Genomic DNA, 13,632 nt, shown 5'->3' on the forward strand with positions numbered 1-13,632 from the left:
GAAGGAGAAAGTTGGCAGGAGGTGCCTGAGGACTGGGTTTCTTTTCACTTTTACAAAGTTTTTCTGAGGGGTCCTCTTACAGGATAGTCAAAACAGGTGTTGACTGAGCCCTCTATTATTGCACTAGTCCCCAGGCTGCTGGAGTGGCCCATCTTGACACCTTTGTATTTAACAGGTGCATTGTCGTTGCGTACAGTTTAACTTTGACCATAAATTTCCATCTGTGAAACATCATATCATTTCTAGCAGCCCCCCTGGCTAGGGTTGTTCCACAAAATAGCTTAGTGACAACTAAAAAGATTTTAGTAGGTGAAGGTATATCTGCACGCTGAGCAGCAGAGGCACAGAGCAGTGTCTTGTCCACATCCCTCAGTACAGGGCTGGATGTGGTCATGAAAACATGGTTTTGGCCCTCCTGGCAGCCTGTTGCAGCATGTTTTATTTTGGTCATGCATGCTGGTGCCTGTTAGAGCCGCTGGAGCAGCACGTGCGTAAATCAGGCTTGCTGTTGGGCAGGTTGGCAGTCCTGCAGTCCTGATGGCCACCAGTCCCAGCGTGCTGCTTGTTTGCAGGGGACTAGTGCTAGTTCTGTTACAGAGTTTGTCCCTGTGTGTATTAATTTGAACACATTGATTGGTAAATCGCTGATAGTAAGGATCAGGATTTGCAAAAACGTTCAACACCGGTCTTTTTCTGCCCTTGTTAATGACAACAGTGCAAACCTTTGTCAGCATTGGGCCAGTGCTCAACTCCTTAGAGCATCTTGGCTTACTGTAGCAACTATGGGTGGCATCTTCCCCATGCAGCCTGAGTCCTCAGTGTGTAACCTGTGGGTTAGCTGCCTTGGCTTCCTCTGGCGTGCAGGAGATGGGTGTTTGCTGAGGGTGTTTCCTTCCCTTGTGAAATGGCCCCAGCGCAGTAGTGGCATCTTCCAGAGGTGCCTGGTTTAGTGACTTCACTGACTAGCATGGGTACCTCGACAAGTTTTGTAGAAACGTGTAGACTAGTGATTTGACAGCCAATGTCAGCTGAAACATGGGGGAGTGGGGTTGCTGTGGGGTGTAATCATGGACCCGGTGGGGAAGCTGGTGCTGGTAGTGACAGGGTGCGCATTGGCATCCACAGCAGTATCAGTTCCCTGAGCGAAGTGGAGCTCATGGCCCCACCTGCTGCCTCAGCCTGCTCACCACATCTTCTGCAGCGCATGCAGTGCTTGCTCTCTTGGTTTCTGTCTGGGCAGCACGAGTGGTGGGATTGTGGCTTGCTGGCAGTGATTGCAAAGGGAGGTTCTTCCCAGACCGCATTCAGGCCCTTTGGCGCAGCGCACACAGGGACAGAATTGGTTGTGTCCAGACCCAGGTGAATGCAGGGCCCAAGTGCCTTGCTAGAGTTCTCTTAGCACTTATGTCGAACATTATCTAGGACTTTCTAACAAAGTTATAGACTTCCCTTTGATACTTTGCTTCTATTTATCCAAAAAAGTGCTTTTCTTTGAAGAGACTGCAGGCAGTTTCTCAGAAAAGTTGTAAGATTAAATTCTTGCAAGTTCCTCTGCCAGAACAAGTGCTTTAGTGGGGATGACACAGAAATTATAGCAGGGACAATATTAATAAATAATCCATTTTTTCCAAGTGTCTGATACTGCATTCATCCTTGTCATTGAATTTCATCAAGGCTTGTGGCCTTCTGGTATGTTTTTTTAAAAAGTTGCTATCTCATTTTGGTGAGTGACTTCTTGAACTTGATCATTGTACGTTTATCTTTATGAAGCCGCTTTAATCTGTGCCAGCTATAGTAAGTGATTTTAAATGATTGGTTGATTTTCAAACAACAATTTGAGATAAATTATATTTGTTTCACTCAATAGTTTTCTAATACAAACAGCTTGCTTAAACCAAAAGACATACCATAATGATATATATATATATATGTAAATGGTACAATTCCATAATAACGAATATCGCTTTAAGAACAGCTGGTATTTAAAAAAAACCTCTAGTTTATTGATTTTAGTCCCATAAAGAGATAGTATGCTTGTTTTTCTTTTTATATATGTGCATAGTTAAGTCTTGAACACAGGTTGTTTATTTTTCAGATTTCCCTGCATGAAATGTCAACCAAGAAAGAACAAATAGCTGAAACTCTGCAGACTACTCAGTCGTTTTTAGCTAAGCACAGTGACAAGTATGCCATTTTTTATTTTTCCAATAATATTAATGAATTGAATCAGTACATCCTGTTTGTTTAAAAAGATATCATAGCCTCATCTTACAGTTCCGCTTAGTAGTACTTTTACCAATTCCCCTCCCCTTTTTTAGGTAAAGGTAAACAGATAACTCCCTGCAGGTTACAGATTACTCAGAGACCTCCTCCCATTTTTCTTTTTTTCTTAATAGAATGACAGATGAAGAGAGAAATGAAATGGAAAAGCAAGTCAGATCCCTCCAGGAGAGCTACAGCTTGTTAGCCAATGAAGCTTTGAAACAGCTGCAGGAAGCACAGTATCTGGGTGATGAAAAGATGGAAGAAAAGGTAACAAGATTGAAACTTAGATTTCAGTCTCTTTTGGGGCTTACTGCATGGTTTTGGAACCACACATGATCAGCAAAAGAAGAAGCTGCAATTAACTGTGTGTGAAGGAACATGTTTTAATTGACTGAAGGTTTTTGTGTATTTGCTGTGGAATACTGTGTGTGACCTTACCCGTGCATATGAACATTCTGCTCATCAGATTTTTTTGTGGAGAGTCTTAATAATTTGTGTCTTGCATGAAGAAAGATAAACAAATCATTCATCTCTTAACTCTTCTCTTAAAAGCCATTCTTTGACTGCTAGATAAGTCTATGTTTCTGCTGCAAAAATGACACCATAAAATAACCTGTTAATCTCTCCCATATATCGCTCAGAAATGTCCTAGAAGAGATCTACTTTCAGTTTTTCTTAAAACTTATCTGGATATGAAAATAAGAGCACATAATGTGATTAGCTCTGAGACACTACAAATACATTTGTTAATGGGATCTTAATCTTAAATATGGAATTCTCAAAAATTACGTTGCAAACGACTGTTCTCATATACGCATAGAGGCAGTGTCTGTGTAATTAGTTCAAATTATGTTGCCGAACTGACTTCATGCTTTCCATGCAAACTAAATGCAATATTTGTTTCTAGAGTATCTGATTCCATATTGTTGAGTGTATATACAGAAGTGCTGTATGCTGTAAACATGAATAGCATGGTGGATTTGAATCACATACTGTTTCTGAATAGTCTAACCTTTCACAGACATTTAGAGCATGAAAATTTGCCTTTCAGGTGTATGTTCTATTTGCTCACTCTGCGATCATTTCTTCTATTGTCTTTCACTAACCCTATTTATATATGCAAAGCATAGGTTTTCAGTTCACAGATGCATGTTGATTTTAAATCTTTTATCACATCGTGTGCTGTTGAATGACTGACATAGATCACTTGCGCATTTGAGCTGCTAACATTCACTGCACTCCTCCAGGCCTGGTAAGTACATGTTTTTATGCTTATCATGCATTCAAAATAGAAATAAAATTTAAAATACAGTGTGAAAATAGTGATAGCATTTCTTTTATGTTCCTTTCTAGGTGAATAAAGTTATTGCTGGTGTCATTGACCAAACGAATGGAGAAGTCCTTTCAGTCTTTCAGTCTATTTTAAAAGGTTTTATTGACTATGACACTGGAATTAGATTGCTTGAGAATCAGCTGGTCCTTTCTGGAATCATTTCTCCAGAATTAGGAGTATGTTATGATTTGGAAGAAGCTAAAGCTCGTGCCCTAATTGATGAGCAGACTCTGTTGCAGTTGCAGGAATTAAGTAATGCAAAGAAACTTATTTCAGAATCATCATTATCAAATCTTCCAGTTGTGTCAGCTTTGGAACAAGGTTTAATTTCAGAACCTGTGGCTATTAAAATCCTTGAGAATCAGCTTTCAACTGGGCACTTGATTTTGCCATCTACTGGAGAAAACCTGACCTTGCAGAATGCTTTCCAGAGAAACCTAATTTCTCCAACATTATATGCAAAACTTCTGGAAAGACAAGACATAGGTAAAGATCTCATAGACCCCAACTGTGCTGAGAAGATTTCCCTTGAACAGATGATTCATAGAAGCATATTGCATGAAAAAACAGGGCTAAGACTCCTACCTGTGAAACCACAAGAAAAAGGCAGAATCATGTTCAAATGTGGAAGGAGGATAACCGTTTTGAGGGCAGCCCATGAAGGACTCATTGATCGGGAAACAATGTTCAGGCTGCTGGGTGCTCAGTTAATGTCTGGAGGTATAATTGACCCTGACTCAGGGAGGAGAATGACTGTGGAGGAAGCTATGAGACAAGGGATGATAGATCAGGACACAGCTTGTGGGATCCTCACGCATCAGGTGCAGACTGGTGGAATCCTTTGTCAAAATTCAGGACAACGCTTGACTGTTGATGAAGCAGTACAATGCAACTTAATATCATCCACCAGTGCGCTGTTGGTATTAGAAGCACAGAGAGGCTTTGTTGGACTTATCTGGCCTCACACTGGTGAAATATTCCCTGTATCAACTTCTTTGCACCAAGAGATGATAACAAATGAGCTGGCATTCAAAATACTAAATGATAGACAGAAAATAGCTGCACTTTACATTCCAGAAACTTGTGAAATACTCAGTCTAGATAAAGCCGCACAATCAGGGATAATAGACATCAATACTTTATCTGTTTTGACCAATGTGACTTTACCAGATAAAATGCCCAATGTAGAGGAATTACAGTCCCCTTGTAAAAAAGCTGCAAAATGGTTATCAACATACAAATTCCTACCATCTGTATTTCATGACTGTGAGGAGGAACATGAAGATTCTGGCACAGAAGACCCTGTATGTTATAATATAGATCAAGCTAAGAAACTATTCATATCTTACCTGATGGTGAATAGTTACATGGATGCAAACACTGGAGGAAGACTTTTGTTATATGATGGACAACTGCAAGAAGCTATCAATAGGTTGCTGGAAGGTGATGGTGCTGCGTATAACGCTGGTGTGTCAGAAACAGAGTTTAATAACAAATACATAAGCTCGAAAGGAATTAACCTGAAGTCAGCTGGCAGTGTCCACTTAAATAATGTCACAGGCAGTGTTCAAGGTTATCTTTCAGGTGCTGAGAATACTTCTAATAACAGGAAATTAAATCAGTTTGGAGATTTTGGGAATTATGTATCTTCACGTGGAGAAGATCTCCGTGCATGTAGACCAGAGGTTTGCAATGCCATTGGTACTGAGCAATCAGAATATACACAGGAGACATTGATTACTAACCCCACAGAACTTAGAAACATAGTAAGTAGCACTCAAAATTCCATGAACAGGAATGGAGTCAGAGGTCGTCTGGATGTTTCGGAGTGGACTGAACTGTGTAAGCTTAACAGTCAGAAGGCAAATTCAGGAAACATTGAAGGATGTCTTCCAAATGAATCAAATGCAAATCTTGTTTCAGAAACAGAGAAAGAAGAGATTTATATGGCAGAAGGTCTGTGTAATGAAAACAGGAATGATAAAACCTCAGAAAATTCCTTAAGTGTGAATGATTTGTCAGATAATGAAACCTGGAGAGAGCTAGAAAGGTGCACAAAATACAGGCCTCACATATTGCAAGCTGACAATAGCAGAATAGTACTGGGTAGCAGCAAGAAAGATGATTTTCAGAGAAGTCTTGGTTCATCCATCAGTTCAGATACTGAATACAGACTTCCAGAAGATATTAGTCAGTGTGGTGACACACTACTTTTTGAGGATAATCGATACAGTGAGCCACCTCTACAGGACTACGCTGATGTGTGTAACAATCCATCTCTAGAGGACTATCTTCATATACATGACAGGCTATCCTTGGAGGACTGGCTGGATTTGCGGAGTAAGCTGTGTCTAGAAGACAGTGGAGACATGCACTGCAGGCCTTCATTGGGTGGCGACGCTGTTCTACATGATGGACCACCTGTGGGGGACAGTAACAGCCCAGCACAAAGGCTAACAGTAGAAGAAAGCAATCTCACATTTGAGAAATTACCACTGTGTGACAGTAGTTCTGACTCATCAGTAGAAGGGAGCGATGGCATCCCACAGTTTGAAAGTAACTGCTTGCAGCATGAATGCAGTGAGGTAGCCTCTGAAGATGGCAGCTCTCAGTTTGATGATGATGAAGATGATGTCTACGAAACGCCTCAGGCTGATGATGATGACAGTGATGTCTATGATACTCCACAAATGGATGATGATGATTCCTGTGGCACTTCTCAAGGTGGTGATGGTTTTGATGCCTTGCAGCTGCGGGACGATAATACACCAGAGCCAGAATTGTCTGGAACGTCAGTTCCATTAAATTTTCTAGAGGAGAGAGGTGGTCTAATAACCCTAGGAGAAGAGACCAGCTCTTTTCAAGAATTTGCAACTAATGCTGGAGAGACCGTCCATGTAAATTTGACAGGGCAACCTGAGATCAGAAATACAGCTTCTGCAAGTGCCGAAACTATGGAAGGAATCCGTGAGGAGGAAGGGGAAAGAACAAGGAGCTTTGGAGAGAAGAAGCAAAAATTACCAGTTACTCTGGAGAGTGAAGGAAGAAAGGAGGGAGGCCTTAGTTCCTTACGGAAGACGTATGAAGCAGAAGTACGAGACAGGGATGAGGAAGATGAAGTGAAAGCGGAAAGTGACTCTTACGAGGATGAATCTGAAAGTACACAGGAGGAGGAAGATTATGAAGAGGATTATGATAGTTCTGATGACTCTGACAGTGATGAAGAAATGGTTATTTCTTATCCACATCATCAATGTATAAACAAAGATGACCAGTTGTTAATTTCTTTAGGAGACATAGAAAATAGCAATGAAAATAATCAGAATATTGATGACTGTTGCTATTCTTTAGGCCACAAGACAGTATATGCTTTGCAATTCCAGCCTAACCATGACAATGGAAAACTATCCTCAGGAAAATGTGAATCTGCATCAGATGATTCTGAGAAAAGATGTGTTGGTCTTACATGTGCAAGTGAAGACAACAGACAGCAGGAAACAGAAGATGGATATGGGACTTGTGTCAAAAGTAAACACATGTCACAAGACACTGCTGAGCCTGTTCAGTCTGAAAATACCTTTGACACTAAAGGCATGTCCTGTAAGAGTGAAGAAAATAATAAAACACAGTTTAAGGTTCCAAGTTCTCAGCTTCTTGATGATGCTGTGACATCTGACGAGCGTGTAACAGCCTTCCTAATTACAAAGCAAGCTACTGATGATGATGAAAGTACTCAGACAAATTTGCTGCTTTCAGAATGCCTTAGTGATAGCATGAATAAAACCAATAGTACCATGCCAACATTACATTCAAACCATGGACAAAGACAGAGAGATGCAGTATTTGCAGAGGAAAAAGTATTAAATTATATGGCTGGTATGGAACAATTAAAGGAAAGTTCATCCCAAATGGACAATAAATTCCTTAAGGATATGCCTTATGTGAATGATAGTGATAGTTCACTTAGTGACCAAGTACATCCAGTCACTGGTTGGAAGCATGGTCAAATAGGAAGAGGTTTTGAAGTTCTTACAGAAAATAAAAATAGAATAAAGATTATGGAGGAATGTGATATCATGGGGCTAAGGAAAAGTCCCATTCAGATGGAAAGCCTTGGGGAAATATTTGATGCATCAGTAATTAAAGCTGATAGAGAAGCTCCTGTTTCAAGTAAAGAAAAAATAAATGTTAATCAAGCTTTGCTTGACATTGGAGGTGGTGTGAAGTCAGATGAATTTAAGAGAGATTTTAACATTTCTACTTCTTTGAAACAATATACAACTGACATAAAAAGCGGCAGCCATTCAGAATTGGATAAAACTGAATCCTGTTGCTTTATGGACAGGGAAATAGGGGAGAAGGGCATACAGAATGGAAAGGATTTTCTGCTGAATATGGAAGAAATGTATTCAAGTGAATTTCACACCTATTCTTTTCCCTCAACTGATAGAGTGAAACCAAAGGAAATTAGCATAAGTAAAGAAACGGGGAGAGTTACCTGTCAAAATACTGACAATGTTCTTAAAGACTTCTCAGAAAAAAAGAGCAGCAATAATAGTGAATTTTCCCCAGTAAAAGCAGATGCTTTAGGAAGTATTGAGGATGCCAAAGAATCAAGAGATGGGAGTGAAGTGCTACCTTCTGGGAGTCATACCCATACTGCTGATGTTTCTTCTGCAGTTCTGAGCAGCATAGGGACTGACTTGAATTATTGTGCCCAGAAAGAACATGAGATGCTGGAAAACACAAAGGAAGAAAATTTTATGGCCAGTGAGACTTGTTCCCTTGGAAGTGGTTTCAAAAAACAAATGTCCATGGAGTCATTGCAAAAGGAAATGGGACCCTGCAAAGATTTTCAAGTCAAGGAAGGTATTTCACTATCACCAGCAGTCTCTGATACACTAATGGAAGACTTAAAGAATATATTACAGAGGAAATTGAAAACAGGACATGTTTACTGCAAGCAGGAGGGTGAACCTCTGAGTTACTCCGATACCAAAATGTTAATGCAAAATTTACTTACAATGGTTAGAAGCACCCAGCTTGGGAGTGACACGTCTAGTGGGTCAAATCTCAAGCAAATAAGCAATGCTGTTAGAACTGCATTCATGGTTACCACACCATCTACAGAGCCAAAGGACAGTGGTGCTCTTTCATTGCTTTGGCCTGACTGCAGAAGTCCTGATCTTCTTCGTGATATTCTGAGGCAGGAATCCTGCAAGCAAAAGATTGCTGACCCAGACAAAAGGAAGACTGAAACAGATATGAAAGCTCCTGTTCCAAAACTTACTGCTTCTGAACTTCTGGAGGTTTTTCAAATCTCACCTGGAGATGAACGTACAAGCAAGTTAGAGGAGCTGATAAGTGGTTTGCTTACAAGCTCACAGGTGGCTGGTATCACCACAGAACACGAGGGTAAAGGCAAAGTAGACGGGCTTTGTACTCTTTTCTCAACAGAACAATTGGAGTTTGGATCAGAAATTGCTAAAGAGAAAACATTGGCAGACGATGCAGCTGTTGCTTGGAAGTGTGACTGGGAGCATGGGAAGACAGAGAGCCTGTCTGGAGGCTTTACTGAGCCTGTTTTCAAAACAAAAGAAGCAGACCTGGAAGACACCCCTATTAGCATGGTAAGTAACAACAGTTAGTATGTGCTGTGGGTCCTGTGTTAAAGGAATTGCATGAATCCTTCATAGTGCTGGAAAGAATAATTAAACTGGAAAAATGATTGACACAATAAATTATAACACTAAAATAAACTATAATTAAAACAAGGAATTCTGTTGCTTGTTTTCATGTCTATTAGTTTGAAAAATCTTTTCATACTGTGAAAACTCATTTTCAGGTTGATGGAGTACAGCAATGTTTAAAGTTAACAGAGAAAATGCGAGGACACTTGGCAGTGCTTCAGGATATGAAAAGCCACTTAGATAACCAGGAGCCTAATAGTAACAACTTGGAAATACTGAAAGATGAATTGGAACAACTAGAGGTAAGTAAAGTCTTACTTATGCTTGTATGTCAGTGATGGGTGCTAGGAAGAGCCCTTAGATTAAAAAAGAGAGATTTCCAATATAGTTATTCACATTTAAATGTTCTTCTTGCTTAGTAACTTAATGCATTTTATGTGTGTTCTCTTTGTAGTCATTTGAATCTGGACTGGCTACTTTTGCAATCATCCTAAAAAATGATATGAAGTTGACAGAAGAGTTTTTAAAGTTTTGTAACAGGGATATTCCTGGAGAGAAACTTGAAGAGCTAAAGATAAGCTATGACTGTTTGCAGGAAGCATTTCTGGTGGTCTGTGATACGTCTTCAAAACGAGCAAAACAAATAATCAGTGCTATTGACTTGGAAATGGTATGTTTTTATCAAGTGTATGTTTCTGCCTTGGTTTTCCTCAAGGTAATTCAGCTAAACAGAATTTGGTTTTGCTTTATTTTGTTTTATCTTAATATAAAAGTATGTGTATGATTCTATTTAATATGATAGAAAATGTGACTAGGCTGCAGGGGTATCATTAAATATACAACTTCCCTTTCTAGTCTAAGCTTGCAGTATTACACCAGCAACTTGTAAGCAGACTGCAGAGATTTTCAGACTGGATCACAGAAAACAGTAAAATCATGAATGACTACACAGTGAATAGTAATGATATGGAAGAGCTGAAGAAAAGTTTACAGCTATTTAAAGTAAGTATTCTTTATGGTAGTTGTTGGTGCTTCTGACAAATGTTGCTACATATTATTAATTATTAGCTAGCTTTTGTATACCTGCTCATTAACCTCTGTCCCTTAAACAGATGGCTAGAACTAATTACTTAAGACAACAACTGCTTGATAGTCCAGTAATAAAAACTTGTTGATTTGCTTTTTCTCTCAAAAAGATTTTTGACCAAGTTCAGCTTCCTGAGAAAGCTGTTGGTTCTGCTTAAATTTGTTGCAATAAATATGACCCTTTTTGGAAATCTTAATTTATAATACAAGTATTTCAGTGATTAAAAGGACAAGGTCCAGAATCTTTACTGAAGTGTAGTTACCTTCCAAATCAATTATATGTCAGAACAAGAAGAAAGGGAAAGATAAAAAGCTTCTTCACTACACAATCCATGAAATGAGTCATTAAAAACAAATCAGATTAAATTTTTAGTAAAGTTCATACACCTCTGTATGTATGAATGGTAAAAATTACATTATTTTATTGTGCTTTAATAGGGTTCCAGTATGCATGGTAATGCCATAGGGACGCAAAGTGACTAACTGTGGGCAGAATTCGCCACACTGCTGGCAGTGGGACTTCTCGCTCTGGAATTGAGAAGTAAATATTTTAACATTTCTGGGTCTTCAGGCCTAGAAAAGTTAAACCTAACCTGCCGTAAATCTTCCAGAGTTGAAGGTCAGCCAGTTTTCAAACATCCATGAGAGAGCAAAGAAACAGAGATATTCAAGGTCATCTTATTTATTACTTGGACTTGGACTGTCCCAGAGGCAAACTATGCAGAAATTCAAATGCCATACCTGAATGTGTCAGAATGATTTGGGCACAGAATTTTTATTTACCGCGGCTAAAAAAAGAGGGTAGCAATACTTGTGTTTTATTTGTACTGATTTTGTCTTCATTGCTATTAATTTCCTTCTCTTCGTTCACAGAACAGGGCTGCAGAGCTTGGCTGTAAAAAAATGCAACTGGAGTCCACTGCGTTTGATGTTCAGTTCTTCATTTCTGAACACGCTCAAGATCTTTCTCCTAATCAGAGCAAACAGCTGCTGAGGCTCTTAAATACCACCCAGAAATCTTTTCAGGAAGTGCAGGAAGCAGTGGCGACTCAAGTGGAAAGTTTAGAGACTCAGTTACAGGCAGCGCAAGAGCGGGGTGATCAGAAGGTTTGCCTTTCTGTGTGAATGTGTGCTGAGTGTTTCTGTCTATGGATGAGGAATTTTAATACCAGCATGCCGTATGAAGTGTATTCCTATCTTTTCGGGTTTTACTACAGATACAGTCATAGTTCTACAAAGGTAATGAAGTTTGGTGAATTGTCATTTTTGTCTCTCCTTAGTACAGTCACAGAAACAGCATATTAGATTATGGACAGACAGAGTTTTCGGCCTTAGGATCTGTACAGGCTGAGGTGACCAAGTCTGCTCTTTCTAGCAATGAGGGAAATGTACTTGAGGTGTCTCACAGCTGTTGTTTGTTTAGCAGCTATATCAGCAGTTAAATAAAGCCATGAACTCTTCTGGCTGCAGCTGTATTGATCAGTGTATTTACTGTTGTACCATGGCTTATCACTTCTGTCCTGCTGAAGATTTTCTTTCCTTTAATTTGCCAGGTTGTCTGCTTATGTGATCATTTTTCTAGGTCTTTATAGTCAAAGAACCAGATTTGTTGAAGTCCTTGCTACCTCAGCTTGTTTTGACTGAGACAGGTTAGAGGGACAAACATAGGAGTAAATCAGCAAAGGTATTTGCGATTCTAGGTATGGGTGCTGGAAAAGCTATGAGTCAGGTTGGGACAGTTACCAGCTCAACTGGCATGGCTGCAGTCAGCAAGGATAAGCAGCCTTTGTAGAGTCAAAGGAGGCTAATAAGATGCTGCAGTGTAACTGCATCTCCTCTCATAAAAGCACTATCAAGACTCAGAACCACCACATCAGCCCCCGGTTTATGTATAATTAAAGGTGTTTTAGCATTCTAAAGACTTTGTATTATTTTGTCATTCTAAGGACATTTGTCTCCACCATACTTTGTGAAAGAAACATAAAATTGAGTAAAGGAAGGGCACAGATAACTTTTCTAGAACTTGGCAACAATAATGAGCTTGCATGTTTTGTTCTTCTCTACTGCTTAAAAAGTCAACATTTTCTATTCAGGTAACATATTATTCATACCAACAAAAGCTAACTCACAATCACAACTAACCTCTGTTTTGATATCCTTTTTTCAGAATTAATGGTGTTTATCACAGGTTTCAAGCGGTTAAGAGACTGGATTTTTACTCCTGTCGTTTGGAGATTTCATCTTTCACATATGTGCATGGCCAGACTTCTATTGGGCAGTTCCATCAAACGTGGTCTCTTTTACTTACAACATATTTGAGGTTTATCCATAACTTCTGTATTTCATCTTGCTCTTTGTACCACCGCTATCATGTTTACAGCATACTTTTAAAATTACTGCTTTGCAATATTGATGTTCAAAGGTAATTCCTTGTTAGAGTGTCTGTTAGTTACAGAAGTGAGGACATTTTTGCTTTATTGTTCAATTGTACTTGGCTTTAATGTAGGATGTGGCTGAACGGCAGCAGGAATGCAGAGAGAAACTGCAGGAAATCTGTGATTTGCTTACACAGACTGAAAATCGACTAATTGGACAGCAAGAGTCTCTTGTTATTGGAGACAGCAAGGCTGAGCTGGAACGATACCAGACCAAACAGGAGGTATGCACAATTCTAGTCAGATAAGTTAGAGAAGACCGAGTGCAGAGGAGAGTGACTAGACTTTTGTTGAATAACAAGACTTGTCTTGTGAGAGGAGAGTAGAATAGATCTGTTTGACCTACCAGAAGCAAAGGCTTAATGGAATGCAATCTAAACTGCTGCCCATGAATATACTTCACTATGTGCCAGTGGGAGAAAAGAAATTTTCAAACTTGGAGACACTAGAATAGGGAGCATGTCCTAGATATTTCAAGAAGCATTCCTGGAGCAGCTGTGAAATTTGTTAGATATTAGCTTAAGATTGTTCCTGTCAGTTGTGATAAAATCATGCATGTTTATTATGCTAAAACATTTTGCCAGCTTTTTAACTGGTATCAGGGAGTGCTTATTCCTGTTCACAGTATTTTGAGGAATTCTGCTGCAAGGCTGTCTCTTGTCTGAGGCTTACTCCTGTTTTGGTTTGAATTCTCTTTTTTTCTGGTGTTGATCTCCTTGGTGTTCTTGTGTAACAGAGCCCTTTGCTTGCTTGCTTTCCTATTGCAGCCTTGCTTTTCAGCTGTATCCTGTCACCTGTAAGCTTTTACTCTGTTCTGACTGAT

At 39.5% G+C, this 13,632-nt stretch overlaps 1 protein-coding gene across 17 annotated transcripts in view; it reads left to right on the forward strand.

The window, feature by feature from the left end:
* DST (dystonin) overlaps window positions 1-13,632 on the forward strand; it is a gene marked incomplete at its 5' end in the record, with an annotated part of 302,226 nt that overhangs the window by 185,952 nt on the left and 102,642 nt on the right. For 9 of the 17 annotated variants that reach the window (XM_080389883.1, XM_080389876.1, XM_080389874.1 and 6 more), the window contains 8 exons: window positions 2,096-2,184; window positions 2,397-2,532; window positions 3,619-9,228; window positions 9,444-9,590; window positions 9,743-9,958; window positions 10,144-10,290; window positions 11,248-11,481; window positions 12,881-13,033. In XM_080389883.1, the coding sequence (XP_080246009.1) occupies window positions 2,096-2,184; window positions 2,397-2,532; window positions 3,619-9,228; window positions 9,444-9,590; window positions 9,743-9,958; window positions 10,144-10,290; window positions 11,248-11,481; window positions 12,881-13,033 (6,732 nt within the window). The remainder of the gene's footprint in view (window positions 1-2,095; window positions 2,185-2,396; window positions 2,533-3,618; window positions 9,229-9,443; window positions 9,591-9,742; window positions 9,959-10,143; window positions 10,291-11,247; window positions 11,482-12,880; window positions 13,034-13,632) is intronic. The other 8 variants (XM_080389888.1, XM_080389889.1, XM_080389890.1 and 5 more) reach the window with 1 other exon arrangement.

Source organism: Falco punctatus (genome assembly GCF_963210335.1).
Source record: "Falco punctatus genome assembly, chromosome: 5".
Lineage (NCBI taxonomy): Eukaryota > Metazoa > Chordata > Aves > Falconiformes > Falconidae > Falco > Falco punctatus.